The sequence below is a fragment of the Pygocentrus nattereri genome, chromosome 2 (genome assembly GCF_015220715.1).
Source record: "Pygocentrus nattereri isolate fPygNat1 chromosome 2, fPygNat1.pri, whole genome shotgun sequence".
NCBI classification, from domain to species: Eukaryota; Metazoa; Chordata; class Actinopteri; order Characiformes; family Serrasalmidae; genus Pygocentrus; species Pygocentrus nattereri.
Window position 1 is genome coordinate 20132489 of NC_051212.1, and position 19434 is coordinate 20151922.

At 38.3% G+C, this 19434-nt stretch overlaps 1 protein-coding gene across 2 annotated transcripts; it reads left to right on the plus strand.

Moving 5' to 3' along the window:
- The first annotated feature begins 1061 nt into the window (after positions 1-1061).
- Positions 1062-18049, plus strand: ccnb3 (cyclin B3). 2 transcript variants are annotated; one of them, XM_017681462.1, is made up of 13 exons: positions 1062-1221; positions 2466-2562; positions 2655-2738; positions 2819-2875; positions 3545-3648; positions 3821-3941; positions 4054-4152; positions 4532-4624; positions 5243-5380; positions 6932-7087; positions 10783-10932; positions 14287-14417; positions 17693-18049. In XM_017681462.1, the coding sequence occupies exons 2-13, from the start codon at positions 2488-2490 to the stop codon at positions 17757-17759; spliced, it is 1275 nt and encodes a 424-aa protein (XP_017536951.1). In that variant the 5' UTR covers positions 1062-1221; positions 2466-2487; the 3' UTR covers positions 17760-18049. The 2 variants fall into 2 exon arrangements, with proteins under 2 accessions (XP_017536951.1, XP_017536952.1); XM_017681463.1 differs by lacking the exon at positions 2819-2875.
- The last annotated feature ends 1385 nt before the right edge of the window (positions 18050-19434 follow it).

The following is a 19434-nucleotide window of genomic DNA, read 5'->3' on the forward strand; positions in this document are numbered from 1 at the left end:
CAGTTTACACCATCTGTGCATCTGAAGTCTCTGTAACTATGTCCTATTACTGTAGTCTGAACATAAAAATGATTTTTGATTTATTAGTGGTTATTATTAAACTCCAGTTAACACACTATTTTCCTGTTTGTTAAATACATAGATTGTATTTATTAGTTGGGCTCCATGTTTTTCATTATTTTCTCAGTTTTAATGTTGCCTTTTGTGTGTAGTGTCTTTTCTTTTATGTTATTTATGTTTTTACTTTCATATTTGTTTGTTTCTTTCAAAAACACCCTCCTTTTTTATGCATTTACTGACATTGGCTTAAATGATTAACAGGGTTAAACGGAACAGGTTGAATTTTTTAGCATAAAATCACCAAATGCACAAAATATGGTTAACTGGCATCCGCGCTAATGATATTAGTACATTAAGGACACTTTAATTATTTTCTGGCATGTTTTAAATTTTCTTTTTTTTTTTTACTTTTAGTGTATAATTTGGATAATAAGGTCGTACTTGTGTGTACAAACACTTGTGAGTGACATCATCAGTCAGCAGCATGATATCATGCAAATGAAAGAAATGTGAGAATGAGAGAACTAACTTTTCTCCTTCCTGTGATCTTTTGGGAATTTGGATGAACAACTACATGTTGAACGTGTGACTTTCAGGGTAAACTGTACTTATAGTGGACTGGGACATGCAAAAATACTGCTTTCTAAGAGCTTTTTGTAGTTAACGTTGTTTATCTGAAACATTTACAAAGGTTTTAAAACATAAAATACATTCAGAACGTATTTTCCTTAGCTGTGCATACATATTTTATAAATGTAACGCCAGTGGAACACTAGTGACACACAGTTGTGGGATCAGTCATGTTGTGATGCTCTGTAGTAATGATAATAACTCGGACGGCCTCGGAGGGACAGTGAGAGTCAGAGACACCGTGCGTTTTTATCTATTGGTTACTAGGGCTTTTGAAAATTCTAGTAACCACGCCCCTAGCAACGGCATCCTAGCCTGGCACTGATTGGTTCACTGGTTGCAGATCTCGTCCAATCAGCGGATGCGTGCGGTTTTTGGATGCACGCTGCTGCGAGTGTGCGGCGTTACGAGAAGAAGCTTTTCCAGCGCGTTTGTGGATATAAATCGTTAGTTTGGGTCTATGTTCACGTTCACTGGCTGATAGGACTCTCCCGAGAAGTCGTATATCGAGTGTGTATTCATCGCACGGCGGTAAGTCTCCGACTCTTTGTGTTGTCTTAACGGCAGGGCTGAACTTCCTTCCTCCGTAGTAGAGCTAGCTTAGTTAGGTTAGCCGCTGTTAGCCAGCCTAACGTATCTGAGCGACTTTGCGTGGATGTAACGTTAAGTCTTAATTTACGATTATTCTTGTTTGAATTCCCCCGTTCCACCTTAAATGGTGCGGCAGTTACTTCTGGTGCCGGCATCAGAATGCAACTGTTGCACCATTTAAGGTGGAACGGGAGAATTCAAACAAGAAACTGGCGAATAAGACGCTCTTCTTTGATTAATGTGTGTATATGTCCCGTTTAATGCAGCCTGTCTACTCCGCGCTGGCTGTAAGTTAACCGGGTGCTGGTTTGTGGCGAATTGTTTGAGTTAGCTAGCTAGGTTAACTAGCTACCAACGTTTGTTTTGAGTCGCTTGTTGTGAGTGGCTCCGGTTGAGGAAGCGTGGCCAGGTTGGTTGTTTAACTCAGGCAGGCTAAGTTAGCTAGTGAGACATGCCTGATGTAGGAAAACTGACTTTCTTAAGATCAGCTTTGCTTTGTTTCAGAGAAAATAACGTTAACGCATGTGTCAGTACTGTGCCGGAGAAGGACCCGTGACTTTTTTTTATTTACTGAGTTTGTATTCTCATACGTCCGCCCTTAAGAGAAAGGAAAAACTTAACATAACATTAAACTGTAATAAGTTTCGGGGACAGATCAGAATCATCATGATTCTTACTGCACTGGTCACTGAAATGTTTGAGACGTACAGGAAAAGCTTTACATTTTATTTACCTAGGTAAAATGTTATTCATGTGTCAGACAAAATAGTTAAACTATACGTGAGACAATATTTTGATCAAAGTTAATAAAATATTAGATTATATTTCTAATAATATATTTTCTCTGTTTTTTGTCTGTTGGCAAGTTTACATTTACATTTATGGCATTTTGCTGACGCTCTTATCCAGAGCGACTTACAATTTTATCATTTTTACACAGGTAGGCCCAAGGACTCTTATTGGTATAGTGTAGGGTGCTTGCCCTGGTGGGGGATTGAACCCCAGTCTACAAGGCAGAGGTGTTAACCACTACACTAACCAACCACCAAGTTAACTTACCAGTATGTGTATGGCTGCCGATATGTTAACTTTTATGATATATGCTAATCTTTCTCCCAAAATCCAGCAAACTGGCATAATAAATCAAGTTGATGGTTAACTAAGGTCTGTCATTTAATTATAAGGAGAAAGAAAGAAGGAAAGAAAATGCCGTTTTCGAGAGGAAAGAAACCAATGGTCAGCAAGATCCCAAAGCTGCATGTTAAGAGCTCCGAGAATCAGGTAAGCAAGTATTCTTTATTACAGTAGAAACATTGTTTTCTCCTGTGATGATTATATGCATATAAACAACCTAAAACCTGCCTGTGTGCCAGGACGATGCCTCTCAGGCCAAGCGATCTACATCTCCTCCTCAAGGGGCTCCTAGGAAGAGGACTGCATTTATCGACATCACTAATGTAAGTCTGATAGTCTAATGTAAACGCTTTGCCAGTGTGCACTGTATGCAAGCCTCATTTGTATTCATCTGCTTGACTAGGCTGTGTCTCAGTGTTTTTTGACTCTTCAGTTTGGTGCTGTGGACAGTGAGAGGAGCGTAAGTGCGGATTGTGCGCCAGTTCACTATAATACTTGTTTGTTTAACCCTTTAACAAGCCATGGGCCAAACGACAGGCCCAAAGTTTTATTACCTAGTGATCCGTTACTTTGCATTGAAGTCCCTGTAGTTACTGAATAATATGCCTTTGTATGAAGTAAACCTGGATTGTTAATCGGTTAAAACCAAAGATGTCTGAGTTTTACAGACATGTGAATCTCTTTAATCATTTTTACAGTAATGAAATATAGAATTTGTACAAGGTTGCTCATATGCACACTAACACAGCAGTTTCAGCTGGTACAGGGGAAATGCTACAGTTTGTGGGTGGTTTGGTATCTGTTTTTGCTTTTTTCTTTTAATCACTGACACAGAAAGAACATCTATTATACATAATCACTGTCTTGAGGTGGATCCTGGTGAACCTGGGTTTCCTGCAGAGGTGCATTCATATGTTAATCGTCATGATGGGCACATTAACTGTAGTCTAACACCATTTGAACATGTTTGAACACTTGTTTGCTGTTGTAATCTGTTTTCTTTGTGTTGTGCTGCCAATAAATGAAGCAGTGTTTTAAGCAAGGGTCTTGGCTATAATCAACTTGCCTTTGTAAGAACTGAAGTGTTAACGTGAACATCATAACATACAAAGTTGTCCTTGCACTTTAGGCTCACAAGATTGAGATTAGCAATCCTATCAAGAAAAAAGGTCCAGTGAAGAAGGTGCAGAAGACCACCTCAGTGGCTGCCAAGAATGAAGCCAACCTGAATAAGTAATTGTCTGTCTCTCTTTAGTATATTGAATTATATGGACATAATTTATTTATATAACTGTTTTGTTTGTTTGTTTACTCACTTTCTTACTATGTGTCCTAAGTAGCAGTGATTACTTAATGTACTGTGTTCCTAGATAGTCTGCGGCCTAACCTTTGACTTTCTCTCCAGGTTGGCCATGGTCACTTCTGAGGGTCAGTCTGAAGAGGCGCAGAAGAGGGCATCCCCGGCAGAGAAACCGGAGGAGCCCCTTTCTAAAGCCCCCCTTCCCCCACATTTGCTACCTCCACAGGTAATGTCAGGGATACAGGCTTTTCAATGAACTTTTGTAATTGTCTGAGAAGTTCAGAGAGATTCCAAATTGTAGATTTACATATGAGTCTTTTATTTACATTTTTCCCCAGATACCCCCAGAGTTTGACATAGACTCTGATCCTTCAAATGACTGCACCCAGACACCAGAATATGCCAAAGACATTTTTGACTACCTGAAGAACAGAGAAGTGAGTTATTGTATTGATCTTACTTCTTCAAATGAGAAAATAACTGCTGACACTGTGGTCAGTAGTGTTGTACTACTCTTACATGCATCTACAGCGACTGAATAATTATTTTTATTATGTCAAATAACAAGCATTCATATACAAACATTTATTTGTAAAATAATTATGTCCAAAGGTATGTCTAAGTAGTATTTTTAAAAAAGTGAATTTTTAAGTTAATCATATGAAATTAGTGAACTCGAGAGCAGATATTTATATCGAAAGTTATATTTTATTTATTTTTTAATGAACCCAAGGGTTTTTTTTGTGTGGTGCAAAACAAACATCAGCTTATCAAAAATAACCATATCTTGTCTTGTATGTCTGAAACCTTTTCCAGGAGAAGTTTGTATTGCATGATTACATGGACAGACAGCTGAATCTGAACCAGAGCATGAGGGCAATTCTAGTAGACTGGCTGGTAGAGGTGCAGGTTAGTGCTGGATGTTGAATTACTGCGATATGTTGGTATAATGCTGATCTGTTCTCATGTGGGGTGCTGGGTATTAAACTGTTAATCTACAGTCTGTCCAACATACTGTAGTACATTTCAGAAAAGTTCAAACGGAACGTTTTGAAAATATTTCATTCTTAAATGCTCTGATCTGCCTATAGTTTTGGGCGTTTCATTCCCTTTTTTTAAAAAATAAATAAAAAATGCTCACTAAAAATCTGTGTGGAAAATCTCCAAAATGTTTTTACACGTAGATGAGATGGAGAAGTTGGTGTATCGATAAAAGAGAAAAGGAGAAACAATAATGGAGGTGTATGGGGTTTTTTTTTTTTTTTTTTTTTTTTGAGCGGTTAAGTGGAACAGTAACTGCAGCCCTTATTAAAGTTACTGCTCTCTGCTCTCCCTGGCATCTCTGAACTATTGGGGTTGCAGCTATGTACAATTGACAGAGTGCTGCCAAAACAGCTCTACCAAAAGCTAATTAAAGATAATGTTCTTCCAATGTGTACACTGGGCAATTTTCTTTTACTGACATTTCTGAAATGTATGCAAAGTTAAATGGAAATCCTGCTCATGTCTCTCTTCCTTTTTTTGCAGGAGAATTTTGAGTTGAACCATGAGACCCTTTACTTGGCAGTGAAGATGACAGATCATTACCTGGCTGTGGCTCAGGCCAGCAGAGAATCTTTACAGCTGATTGGTTCCACGGCCATGCTGCTTGCCTGCAAGTTTGAGGTGAGAGATGCACATATGCTCGCTTTATTTATTTATTTATTTATTTATTTATTTATTTATTGTTCGCTTCACTCATACCTTCGACTCGAAATGCGAGATACACCCATACATGCATTGATCAGTGTACAGCACATCACCGATACCTGCTCAGTGCCCAGTAAGCTGAGCTTTTTTTTATAATAAACAGATTCCAAGATATGAACAGATTCCATATTATCATGTCATGTTTGCCAAAACCCGTGTGTTGAATATTGGAAAATTGTGCCTGTATACCTGAAATGAACTTTTTTACTTACTTGCCAAGTAATCTGGTAGGTGATTAAAATCCTTTGCCAACTTTTTAAAAATATTTGTTTGTTTGCTTTTAAATAGGCAGTCTTTCCAACGGGATGTATAAGGCTGTCACAATCAGTTTTTTAGCTGATGATTAATTGTTATGCATAATTGTGATTAATGATTTAATTGTATCTTTTTTTTAATTAATTTTTTGCAGCTATGAAAATATGAGCCTGAAGTGGCTGAATTGACTGATTAGCCATCTTGTTTGCTAGCTATGCTTACTGAGTGTGTAACACTGGTTGTAATGTCAAAGCAATGCAACAGTGTGTATAGTTGCACAGGTTTGTGTGGAGTTAAGTAGAGCTGCATGTTCTTCACAAGAGTGAAAATATAAAAAAAATAAAAATAAAGCATAAACACAGAATCTATCAGCATTACATGCCAAAAATATTAGAATTAGTTGTAAAGCTAGTAAATTAATAAACTACCATTACTCAACACTGTTAGAACAACCATGAAAACAGTCTTTCAATGCCTATGTTGTTGAACCACTGCCTTTTGCCGAAAGCTTTTCTTTACTTCAACAGAAGTACTGCCCTCTTTTACTGCTGGTAACCTTTTTTTTTTCTGCCAGCAGTGGTACCTATAGCTTCATGTGTTCAGAGCATTGCCTTACATCTGGCTTATAACATAATGGGGCAGTCATGGGCTGGAGGTTAGGGAACCAACCTCGTGACTGGAAGGTCGCCGGTTTGATCCCAAGAGCCGACAGCACATGACTGAGGTGTCCTTGAGCAAGACACCTAACCCCCAACTTCTCCCCGGGCGCTGCGGATTGGGCTGCCCTCCGCTCCGGGCAAGTGTGCTCACTGCCCCCTAGTGTGTGTGTGTGTGTGTGTGTGTGTGTGTGTGTGTGTGTGTGTGTGTGTGTGTGTGTGTGTGTGTGTGTGTGTGTGTGTGTGTGCTCACTAGTGTGTATGTGGTGTTTCACTTCACGGATGGGTTAAATGCAGAGGTGAAATTCCCCTGCTCTGGGACTAATAAGGGTCACTTAATTTAATTAATGTTTGGGTCAGTCGAAAATACATTAGCAGTGAATCTTTAACCTTTTCCCTCCTGCTCTGTTAAAATTCCCTTGGAAACACTAAGGCTCTTCTTTTAGGTCACCAGACTGGATGGCAGACTTCTGAAGTGCCCTTACCTAATGGAAAATCTATATGCATTTGGGGATTGTTTGGTACTAATTTTGGATGTGGGTTTGTTCTTTTTCAGGAGCGGCTCCCCCCTTGTGTTGACGACTTCCTGTATATCTGCGATGATGCATACAAACGCTCACAGCTCATTACCATGGAAGCAAATATTCTGCAAGCGCTGAACTTTGACATAAACATTCCTGTTGCCTATCGCTTTCTACGCCGCTACGCGAAGGTGAGTAAACGGATCTAAAAATAAATGGAGAGCATGCACAGCCTTTTATAATGCACAGCTAGAGTTGCATATTCGTTAGTATTAGCATGTAGCATCTACTGTATGTCAGCTGGATTCTGAAACAGTGACTGTTGGGTCTGTGTAATGAAGATGGTTCAATCATTAAATAAGCGTCAACGGCACAAATCTGTAAAGGGATATTTGCTTTATTTCAGAAAATTAAGTAGTTCCAGTATTTTAGGTGACCCATATGAGACTTTATCTTACACTGTCTGGCCAGTTTATAGGTACATTTGCTGGCTCACTGTCCATTTGATCAGGTCCACTTAGCACTGAGAATGATCCAATACCCAAATTCCATTGATAAACGAAGTCAAGTAATGCAGAGAAACAGATGGAATGCAAATTTTAAGTGTCAGAACTACCAAGTGCACCCACATGGTAAGTTGACTTGATGAGCACTGAGTGTACATCCTAAACGTTGACTGGTTCTGATATGTTTTAACTGATGACTGTAAGAAAATCTGAAATACAAACTATGCTTTTTGCAGTATTCTTTGGTGAAATGGCAGCAGGCTGTGATTGGCTGCTCTTTTGAAGTTCAGCAACCAGCTGGATCAACGTTTTAAAAATTTTGTTTGTTCCTGAGGTTGCATGCTGTATGTCAAAAAGAAATGTCTCTGTTCAAATAAATTGCCAAGGCAGGCTCACAACCCACAATAATGTGAAACCTACTTAATACTGCATGGCTGCAGTTATAGCATTTGGTTTTTAGTTATTCGCAGGACATTTTGCAACTTTTTAAAATTTTTACTTGTTCTACAAATTTTAGTCAAAGCAGATTTCTAGCCCACTCTTCTGTCAGGTCAAGGGCTGACATGCTTTCTCCATGACACGTGTAGGCGATTGCTCAGAGAAAGGCTGAACACATTGCTGCATTTTGCATTCATGAGCTAACAGACACCCTTGATTAACTAGCAATGCTGTGTATTCACAGTGAGAGAGGAGCAAAATCATTCTGCCCACACAATAACAGCACAGCCAGCTGTACTCTCACAAACTCCCACCCACAGATGACTGTGGCATCACTGCCAGTCGAATTTGAGTCTTGGTGACAGAGCCCAGTTATGCAGTAGATGTAGGCGTATGTTTAAAACCTATACACAGTCACATCCTCTTAATGAAATGAGATTCAACATCTTCCTCATTGACAATATGCAAGTGAATGGGTAATGGATTCAGTAAATGAATAAAACAGCTTTTCTGACTGAATACAGCCCTTTCCCAGTTTTGACATGTGTTCCTCATCTATGAGTGGAAATATGAAAAGCAAATGTCTTCTTATGAAGCACGTTTTTTTCACTTCATATGGATCACTTCCCATTGAAAAAAAAAAAAAGTAGGGCTCCTTTCTCACTGCTCAAAACAACTGTTTGAGAAAGTGATGAAAACTAAGGTGTGAGAGAGCAGAGTTGGAGTAGAGCAGTGCTTGTAAAGATCTTACGAGTAAAAAATACAATAAAAATTATATTGTCTTAGTTTAATGTCGTTCCAATATATCATGGTCCTTTTCTTTATAACAAGCACAAGAAAATCGCTAATAGCATGCTAATGTCTCGGTAGCTAGTTAGAAAATTTTCCCGTTCCACCTGAAATGTTTCAGCAGTTCAGATGTCTGATGCGCCAGAATGTAACTGATGCACCATTTAAGGTGGAATGGGAATTCAAACAAGAAGCTGCTGAATCTCACTTTCGTATTACTGAAGAATTAGTTGGGTGATAATGAATAATTGTCCCCCTCTTTGAGATTCGTTCCATTTCATAAGGCAAGATTTCAACCACTACCCCTTGTAATTCAGTTTCAAGGGGTTAAGGTGACACTCGAAAACAAGACGAAGGGGTAAAAGAAGAAATGAGATTGAGCCTTGGTGTCTGGGTAAGGAGGGATGATGGACGAGGAGTTTTTGACAGACTTGTGTTCACCCTTAACTGTTACTCAATTCAGACTTAAGACTTGAAGACGTGAAAGTTCAGCCAGAGAAAAAAACACAAAGCTGATTAAATTAGGACCACCAACATTAAAGGACCAGAGTGTTAGATTTAAGGGGGTCTTTTAGCAGAAATGGAATACAGTCTACAAAACATTTTTTTGGCTTCAACTATAAATCATTGTGTTTTTATTAGCTTATAATGAGCCCTTCATATCAAAGGAGTATCTACAAAGGAGTGGGTCCTCTTCCAATATGTTGCACTGCCATGTTTCTGCAGTAGCCAAGACCAAACAAACAAAACTCTGGCTATAGAGAGTTATATTACTGGTGCTGACTAATCATTTTGCGTTGTAATAAGTTTGGGAATCTAGATTATTCACAAATGTAGGATCGTTATTATTTATAATTATTATTATTATTATTATTATTATTATTATTATTATTATTATTAAGGAAAAAAACAGGGTGAATCCTCGCTGTTAAAGTATGTATGGAGAAAAAGAACGCACTAAAATATGGAGTGTCTGAGCTGCTGCAAGTCCTGCTGTAAAGCCTGAAATCATAAATTAAACTTGGGACAGATTTGATGGGAGTTTTTCAGACCTCTTCGTTAATCTTTAATTTGTCGCAGATTCAATCTGGCAATTTTTCATTTTGATGAACAGAATGAATTGCTACATGCAATAAATGAGGTATTTAAAGCAAACGGGTCAAATAACTTGGAAGAGGTGTAGGTAGCAAGTATGTTGCCCAATGCAATAGCTAATTGAGCTGAAGTTGTCATCTAATCTAACCAAAATTTTAACAAGTTACAGATCACATTTCTTTAAAACAAATGCTGATCTTACACTAAATGACTTTTCAAGTGTTTTCACTGTTGTAGAGGAAAAAAAAGCCAAATCTGCTCCACTTTAAATAATAATCATATTAACCTAAAAATGTATACTGGCTTTTTTTTTTTTTTTTTTTATTTCAAGTCAATCCTTTTTTTAAATTTTGCTTTTTGTTACTTTTTTTCTTGTCTTTCTTTGTTTTGTTTTTGTTTTAGTTCGTAACATCCAGTCAACAATGCTGAATCGCTGCATATTTTGTTGTACAAATCTTTAAGTAAAAAAATAACTGCACATTTCACAGGTTAATTAAAAAATTCTTGGTGATGATCTGCCAGATTATACAGTTCTACAGTGAACTGAGCTGAGCCCCAGATCTTTACACGCTCAGCCAAGGTATCTTCCCATTTGTACCACCACAGAGTGGAGAAGGAAAAGGTGTTTTTTTTTTTTTTTTTTTTTTCTTGTACAGTTTCACCAGGTGCATGATGGGAATTAATCTCAAATATAGTTGTAGTCTTGTAAATAGTGACCCTGCAAGATTCCCAATCTTTGCAAAATCAGGGTCATCAGTCATGTGACTAAAAGCTGTGACATTGTCTCTAGATGTGAAAAGATGTCAGACTTAATCTTTCAAAAGTCTTGTCATAGTCTTCTAGTGTAAGGTTGGCATAACTAAAACTTGAGCCGTATAAGTTATTATGCTTGATAGCTGGCAAAGTCGCTGTACAAACAGCAGTAGCTAATTATAACAGTAGCCAAATGTAGCTACTTATAATAGCAAACATAGCAGTTAACAATAGTTAACACAGGATGAACAACAGTAGCTAATTATAGAAGTAGCTCATTTAATACATGCTTCTCCTGTGTGTAGTGTGTTAATGCAGGCATGGACACATTGACTCTGGCACGGTTCGTCTGTGAGCTCAGTCTGCTGGAGATGCAGTTCGTCCCAGTCCGAGCGTCTCTGCTGGCCTCTGCTTGCCTGCTCATAGCTCTGGTTACCAAGGACCTGGGGGGATGGGTGAGTTTGTGCTCCTACACATACATGCTCGGTCCCTCACCCACTCACTCAAATCTCAGACTCAGTTTATCACATCTTAAGTCTCCTATTCAAAACATGCACCTTAATGCTACACAAACTGTTTATGCTGCTGTTGTATTCCTACAGAAAGGTGGTGTTTGGTGTTAATCAGCAGTCTGTGCTGAGAGGCATTGTGTACTGATGTAGAACTGAATTAGAAATGGACCCTAATGAAAAGTCTTTTCTATTAACCCTCATGAAGCTGTAATGTACGGTAATTCCAGATTCCTCTAGCACTGAGACACACTTGCAGGGATACCGGGTAATGACTGTTTAACTGCTTCTTCTTTTCTTATGGCAACAGCTATAACATTTCAGTGAAGTGTGTGTGTGTGTGTGTGTGTGTGTGTGTGTGTGTGTCTTTAGTAAATTGCTTGTGTGCTGTGAGCTTTCAGATTTGAAGTAGAGGTCAAAGCAGAAGATCAGCACCAAAAGATAATTTTATTAGCTCATACATATATGAGCGCACACAGACTAACCCCTCTTTTTTTTTTTTTTTTTTTTTTTCTTCTTCTTTGTCGAGTTGGAATCAGCCGGCTTTTGCTCCTAACACGTGAATTGGCAATCAGCCAGTTTATTCAGATTAATTCTGTGAATCTGTTATGCGATTTTATAATGTAATTCATGTGTACATAAAGCCAAGACCACATTCATTTATTTCAATTCAAGAGGCTTTTGTCATTCTATCTGTGTACAAGTACACAGTGGAGTGAAATTATGTTTCTCCAGGAACAACACGGTGCAACAAGGAACAAAAAGTACAAAGTGCAGACATAGTGTGCAAACAAATGTTCCAGATAGTGCAAGTAGAGCATCAAAAGGTGTGAGGGGGGGCTTTCAGATCAATCCTTGTGAGTTTTAAAACCTGATTGCGAAACAAAGCTGTTGCAGAGTCTGGCAGTGGTGACATGGATGCTGACCTTCTGTCAGACAGCAGCAGTGAAAAAAGTGTGAGGGATGAATGGGGTCGTCCACAATGCTGGTGGCTTTGCGGATGCAGCGTGTGGTGTAGATGTCCATGATGGAGAGACCCCAATGATCTTATCAACTGTCCTCGCTATATGCTGTATATATTATAAATAAATAAATGTTTGTTTATTTATTTATTTTTAGCTGTTGCTACTTTGGTTGCTAAAATAACTTGAAATTACAGGCGGCATTTTAATATATACAACCTCAATTACAATGAAGTTGGGACGTTGTGTAAAACATACATAAAAACAATACTGTCGTTTGCAAATCCTTTTCAACCTATATTCAATTGAAAACACTACAAAGACAAGATATTTAATGTTAAAACGGATAAACTTTATTGTTTTTTGCAAATATTCACTCATTTTGAATTTTATGCCTGCAGCACGTTCCAAAGAAGTTGGGACAGGGGCATGTTTACCACTATGTTACATCACCTTTCCTTTTAACAACACTCAGTAAGTGTTTGGGGACTGAGGACACTAATTGTTGAAGCTTTGTAGGCGGAATTCTTTCCCATTCTTGCTTGATGTACAACTTCAGTTGCTCAACAGTCCGGGGTCTCCGTTGTCGTATTTTGCGCTTCATAATGCGCCACACATTTTCAATGGGAGACAGGTCTGGACTGCAGGCAGGCCGGTCTAGTACCCGTTTTACTATGAAGCCACGCTGTTGTAACACGTGCAGAATGTGGCTTGGCATTGTCTTGCTGAAATGAGCAGGACGTCCCTGAAAAAGACGTTGCTTGGATGGCAGCATATGTTGCTCCAAAACCTGTATGTACCTTTCAGCATTAATGGTGCCTTCACAGATGTGCAAGTTACCCATGCCATGGGCACTAACACACCCCCACACCATCAGAGATGCTGGCTTTTGAACTTTGCACTGATAACAATCCAGACAGTCCTTTTCCATCTCAGATGAGCTCGGGCCCAGAGAAGCCGGCGGCGTTTCTGGGTGTTGTTGATATATGGCTTTCGCTTTGCATGGCAGAGTTTTAACTTGCACTTGTAGACGGAGCGACGAACTGTGTTCACTGACAATGGTTTTCTGAAGTGTTCCTGAGCCCATGTGGTGATATTCATTACAGAATGATGTTGGTTTTTAATGCAGTGCCGCCTGAGGGATCGAAGGTCACGGGCATTCAGTGTTGGTTTTCTGCCTTGCTGCTTACTTGCAGAGATTTCTCCAGATTCTCTGAATCTTTTGATGATGATATGGACTGTAGATGATGAAATCCCTAAATTCCTTGCAATTGCACGTTGAGAAACGTTGTTCATAAACTGTTGGACTATTTGCTCACGCAATTGTTCACAAAGTGGTGAACCTCTCTGCATCCTTGCTTGTGAACGACTGAGCCTTTCAGGGATGCTCCCTTTATACCCAATCATGACACTCACCTGTTTCCAGTTAACCTGATCACCTGTGGAATGTTCCAAACAGGTGTTTTTGAGCATTCCTCAACTTTCCCAGTCTTTTGTTGCCCCTGTCCCAACTTCTTTGAAACGTGTTGTAGGCATCAAATTCAAAATGAGTGAATATTTGCAAAAAACAAAGTTTACCTGTTTGAACATTAAATATCTTTGTAGTGTATTCAGTTGAATATAAGTTGAAAAGGATTTGCAAATCATCGTAGTGTTTTTATTTTTTACACAACGTCTCAACTTCATTGGAATTGGGGTTGTATATAATTTATAGTATATTCTGTAATTCATGCGCAGCACCGCTCTTCCATATAGCTGTCCTGAGGTCCCCCCGCCACTGTAGTTATCTCCACCTCCTAGCACAGCCTGTGCTAACATTTTCTATTGAGTTTTTTTTAGTGTCTTGTTTGTTTATATATTGAGTGTTACATTAAATTGCCGTATTCCATGTAGAAATATTTTCTTTTGTAAGCAGTATTTGTGTCCACAAGCATAATGTCCATGAGCAAAGTGAGAGGTGCATACATATTCATATATAATTTTCATATCAGTGTGTACATTTAGCCTGCAAAAAGTCAAGGTAAAAGACCAACTACAACTAAACTACTAAAAATTGTATGTAATGTGTAATAGCAAAATGATAGGCTATTTGATGACAACAAACACTATTTGGTAATAAATCACAAACCTGCTGTCCCTTTCAGAACGTGTACAGAAAAATCAACCCAGTAATCGGTCATCGCCCAATTTGGTTGTAAAGACATCGAAAGTGGCCCAAAAAGCCTTGATTGCAGTATTTATAAACAAAGCTTAAATAATGTTTAGTGTAAAGGGCAAAGACTGTTGGATGGCAATAGAAATTGTTTGGTAATATCACAAAATTTGCTCTCCCTTTTAGAACCCATGCCTGCAATTCCATTCAGGCTACAGTGCAGAAGATCTGGCGCCCGTGGCCCGAGAACTCCAGCACATGCTGAGCAGCACCCCTGACAGTAAGCTTGCCACCGTCCGGAGCAAGTACTCTCACAAGTAAGCCTGCTCAGTCAGATTAATTTATTTATTTATTTATTGCTGGTGCCTTTTTTTTTTTTTTTTTTTTTTTTTTTGTAGTTTATTTCCGTTTTTGGGATAATTCAAGCACATCCTGACTCTTCCAGAGAATGTCAGTGTTTTCATCTGCTAAGCCTTAATGCCCTCAAAATAGTTTTTTCATACTGATTGGGCCCCACAAGCTGCTTCTGAAATTGAACATATTTGTGTTTTAGTAACACTTAACATTTTAAACTTTGGTAGGACCTAAACATATGCTAGTTGGTACAGACTGTCTGACCTGAACTATATAACCCTATTTTTAACTACTTGGCAGTTGACGTGTCATCTGGTTAATTAGTTATGCATTGGGTGAAAGAGTTAAAATGAAACTTTAAGAAAAATGAAATTGTGTTCTCCGTTTTCATGTGTCTCAACTACGGATGTACACAGGCATTCAGGTACTCAAGTGCTTGGTTAATCCATCGAGGTGTCACGATTTAAATACCGCAAGTATTTGTGTGTTCGCTTTGTAGACAATGTGTTTGCTCATGAGCTTGTTTATACTTCTAAAATAGGTGAGTTTTAAGATGTGTCTTTACCAGACCATTAATCAGAAACAATAGCAGAACTGTAAGTGAATATGTTTAGATTTTAGAAAGACCAATAGGAAACTATCTTCCTGTTTTATTCATTCACATTGTGTAAGGCTGTAGAGACAGTTCTTATGTCATCAGGGTGTGAAGCTGTTAAAATAGTATGTGTTAACAAATAAAAGCTTTCAGACAATATAAATACCATCTACATGATGTGAGAAGTTGACACTAAACTGTTTGAATAGCTTTGTGTGTAAGTAATTGAACCTGCAGTCCAGGTTATGCTATAAACCCATAACCCATACTTGTCAGTGAGTTTTGTTTTTCCTTTATAGCTTGCACCACTTCTTTTGTCACCTTTTTAGTAAACACGCACTGTATGAGAGAGAATGTGTCCTCTCACCCCTCAATTATCTCATAAAAGACAAAAGGGACAGACGGGAACATTTCCGATTTCTGCAAACCAGTTACTTTTCAGTTACGTTCCTCACTTATCAGCAGTGAGGCAAGTTGTAGGCCATTGTGTGCATATATTATCATGAATGTAATGTTTAGTAGACTTTAGTCTGATTATTGATCATCAGTATCCATGACTATCCCACCATGTTTCCAGAATATGAGATGCAGTTACTGTACCTTTTTTCCTTTGTGTGGATGTGCATTAGGCTGCTCAGCATCAAAAATCTGTTCCATCATTGTGGTAGACTACTGTCTGTCAAAGCCCTTATAGCAGAATGTAGCTGAAAGCTATGCTGATCATAAGTCTACTTTTAGCATGGCGATTTTCAACAGTAGGTGCTGAAATGTGATGATGCAAATCAGATGCAACACACTATGTTTGAGCCCATTCTATTCAAAGCATGTCTGAATTCTGTCTGTCAATGTGCAGCAATTTCAGCAAAATACTGCTGTAAATTGGTATAAAATGCAGAGCTATTATTTAAAAATCTGCACTAGATTGTAAAAAAAAAATTCTTAAAATACAAAGTTGTTAGAGGGCCACAACTGATGAGTAGTGTTTTCCCTTGTCTAACGCTGTGAATTCATCTCAAAACGTTGCTAATTAGCTGATAAGTTGAATCAGGTCTGTTTTTAATAGGGATGCACAGCGATTTCAGAATCATATCGCCATTGGCACATAATTCCATAAAAAATGATCAACATTGGGACAGATTTGGCTGACGGTTCAGACTGATAATTCAGACAGATATATGATGTGTTTGTGTTATGAAAGAGGTGACACTGGGCTTCTGTTCGCAGTTTATTTATAGTCTTTGGAGCCTAATACACATATGTGAGTAATCCAGGTAGATGTAGCTCCAATTTCTACATTTAATAAATGGTTATGTATTAGCCTCAGCACATGAGTGAATAGAAAAATATTGAGTGTAAGCATCAGCCCAAAATTTCCTGTATTGGTGCATCCCTTGTTTAATAAGGTGCAACACTGAATTCTGCAGAACTGTGGCCCATGAGGACTGGAGTCTGATGTTCATTGTCTATATATACACTTTAAACCCAGTCTGTTACCAGCAAACCAGTAATGTTGAGGTTTTGTCATTCAAACTTGAAGCCCTTAAATGGTATTTCACCATGAGGCACACATTCAGTTTGGTTATGCAGGTCCTGTTAAACTGGATGGGATGTCTTCAGTATGAATGCCTAACATGTTCTTTGATCCTGAATCATGTGCAAAATGTCTGTCAAGTTTTTTCACATGCAAAAACTGAAAATTGGACTAAAATCAGAAGCCTTACAGAAATGCTCTAATTGGCCCGGCCATGCTGCTTCACTTCTGTGCCGTATCAGCCATGCATACTTGAGGGGCAGATTTTTTGCTGTTTATCGCAGATGCCTCAAGAGTAATACATATAATACAGCACCATAATGTTTTTCACTTATGAAAGCTGAAAACTCAACCATGGAAACAAAAGCATAACAGAAATGAGGCATTTCACCAGCCATAATCAAGAAGTCATTGTCTTTCCTAGTAATGTGTTGGCTTCTGTTCATGCTTGAGCCCTCACCGTAATTTTGTGGTACTTGAGGTCTCATGCAGGTAAAGCACTTGCCTGTTTTATCATCAAACTCCTCTGTAAAAGTGCTTGTGTTGAAGTGGCTACATTTGTTAGAAGTAGGATCCATTAGTTAGATTTTTGCATCATAAATCAGTTTTTAGTAAGTAAACTTGCTTGAAACATGCCGGAATAAAATGTGGAATAAAATGTTTTGCTTGCTATAAGTTAGTAAAGCTATAAATGTTCTGGGTGTTTTCTACAAGCAAGCAGACTAGTTTATCACTAGAATTAGGGCTTTGTGTTTATGCTTTTTATGTTCTTTTATGTCCTTAAGCACATTTAGACCATGTCTATTCAGACAAAGTGTCAAGTTTTAACGCATTCCTTGCAGTATGTTTGGTAATGACTTTGGCATTTGTATGATAACCTCTTAAATCTTAAAACCTCTCAAACTGAGTTGACATGGCTGTGATCATGATGTGATGTTTCTCAATGATGTTTCCTCACAGAGTTTCATTCATAATTAACTATTCTCTGCCTCCTGCAGATGTCTGGAATTTTTCAGCAGTTCATTCATATTTCAGTGCCTCAGATGACAGTTGACATGCCAGTTTGGATCTTTTTCTCTTGTTTTTAAATATCCAATTTGTTTTTCTGGCAGGGTTTTCTTTGAAGTTGCTCTCATGCCTCCTGTGAGCCTGGAGAAGCTGGAGATGTTTCTGAAGTGAGCCAAAGCGGAAATCTTTAATCTATAAACCATGTAAATATTTGTATTTAATATTGTATATCCATCCTGTTTTAAAATAAAAGTCTGTTCTGTTGTGTATGTGTTTACAAAACGAGCATGTTTTAAGATTTTGTGAGAAGGATTGTAAATAGACTTTTTAGAGAGGTTTTGAACCAAAAAAAAAGTGTAACCTCAGCGTGACTAAAATGCATGTTACAGAAACTTCTCCAAGGTTGTTTCAGAAGACTTTGAATAATGTTCTTAAATTCGATATTAAACCATGTTATTAAACCATGTATACGTATGTCTGTAAATATTACAGTATATATACATATATGGTACATAATATATGTTGTATTTTTTTTTCCTCTGCAGTATTTTACCAACCATGTTGTGCGTTGGATGCATTTTTGGAAAGCTGTATAAATGCTATTTTTAATTGGTGGCATTTGATTAAAATATTAATGTTTCTTAAGTTTATGGTGGTTGGTCTAATTTCAATAATTTCTCAAACAGGTTTTTCTCAAAAAAAAAATTGAAGGAAAGCTTTGTATGTGCTCAGCTGTTCCTAGATTGCAGTTCCAGGAACTAACCACAAGAGGGCAACCTGTTTGCAAATGAAGTTCTTAGCCCATGACCTTCGGCGGTGGCATTCGTGCTCATACTTGAGGTCTCAAAGATCTGTTTGACGGGTTTCTTTCAGTGATCACTTCAACATTTTTATGAAATGGTTTCAAGTATCAAGTATTTATCTGTTGTGCTGACAGTCCAGGTTCTTGTAACCAATTCATCAGAATCCAGCAAACAGCTGTCGTGCATACACAAGGAAAATGCTGATGGTATAACCTTAGACCTCAGTTTGATTGAGTTTTGTCCTGTGTTCAACAACACTGGGCACATTTTTATTCTGTTCTGCTGCTTGTATCCAGGTAATCAGCATTCTGCAGCTTGATTATGTGGCTCAAGAGTGCTGGGAGCAATTCCAGGCTGATCCAATCCATTACAGACAACATCTTTACTCTCAAGGCTGTGGCTAGAGTTTCCCCGTTTTGTCTGTGTCCTCTGCTCTGTGATCAGCTTGGTGATTCTTGGCAGTACCTAAACTCATGATTAGGTCTAAGAATGCTGGCTGTAGACTGGTAAGATCAGAACGAGTGCAGATTTTCTGACTTCCATCAGAGCTCACAGCCTCTGCTCTAATCTCCACTATTCCACATGGGAGTAAGTGGCTGTTTGGGCCAACCAGTGCTGTTTTAGTTAGTTAGTCGACCTACATGTGAATTGAATTTCCGTTTTTTTTCTCGATTTTTATTTTTCTATATCATTTGAATCTGGCCATTGTTCTCCATGTTTGATGAATGCACCAATAGACATGTTGAAAATTTTATTCAGTTGGAATAAAATCTGCATTAACTTTTTGAAAGTGAAGAATGTTTTTGCCCTCTGCTGAAAAGCTACTACTGCAGAGATACTTGTATTTCTTTGGATAGCAAGTAGTTGAAATAATTCAACAATAGAAAATGTCCTCATGCGTGTAACCGACTTTAGAAGCAGAACAGAAAGACAACTTTTGCTGGTTAGTGTTCAGTCAAAAACACCGCAACCTTCAACAATCTGTCCTGGGACTGTAAGGCAAATAGGCTGAGCTGTGCACTAGTACAACCACTAGTCTGGAA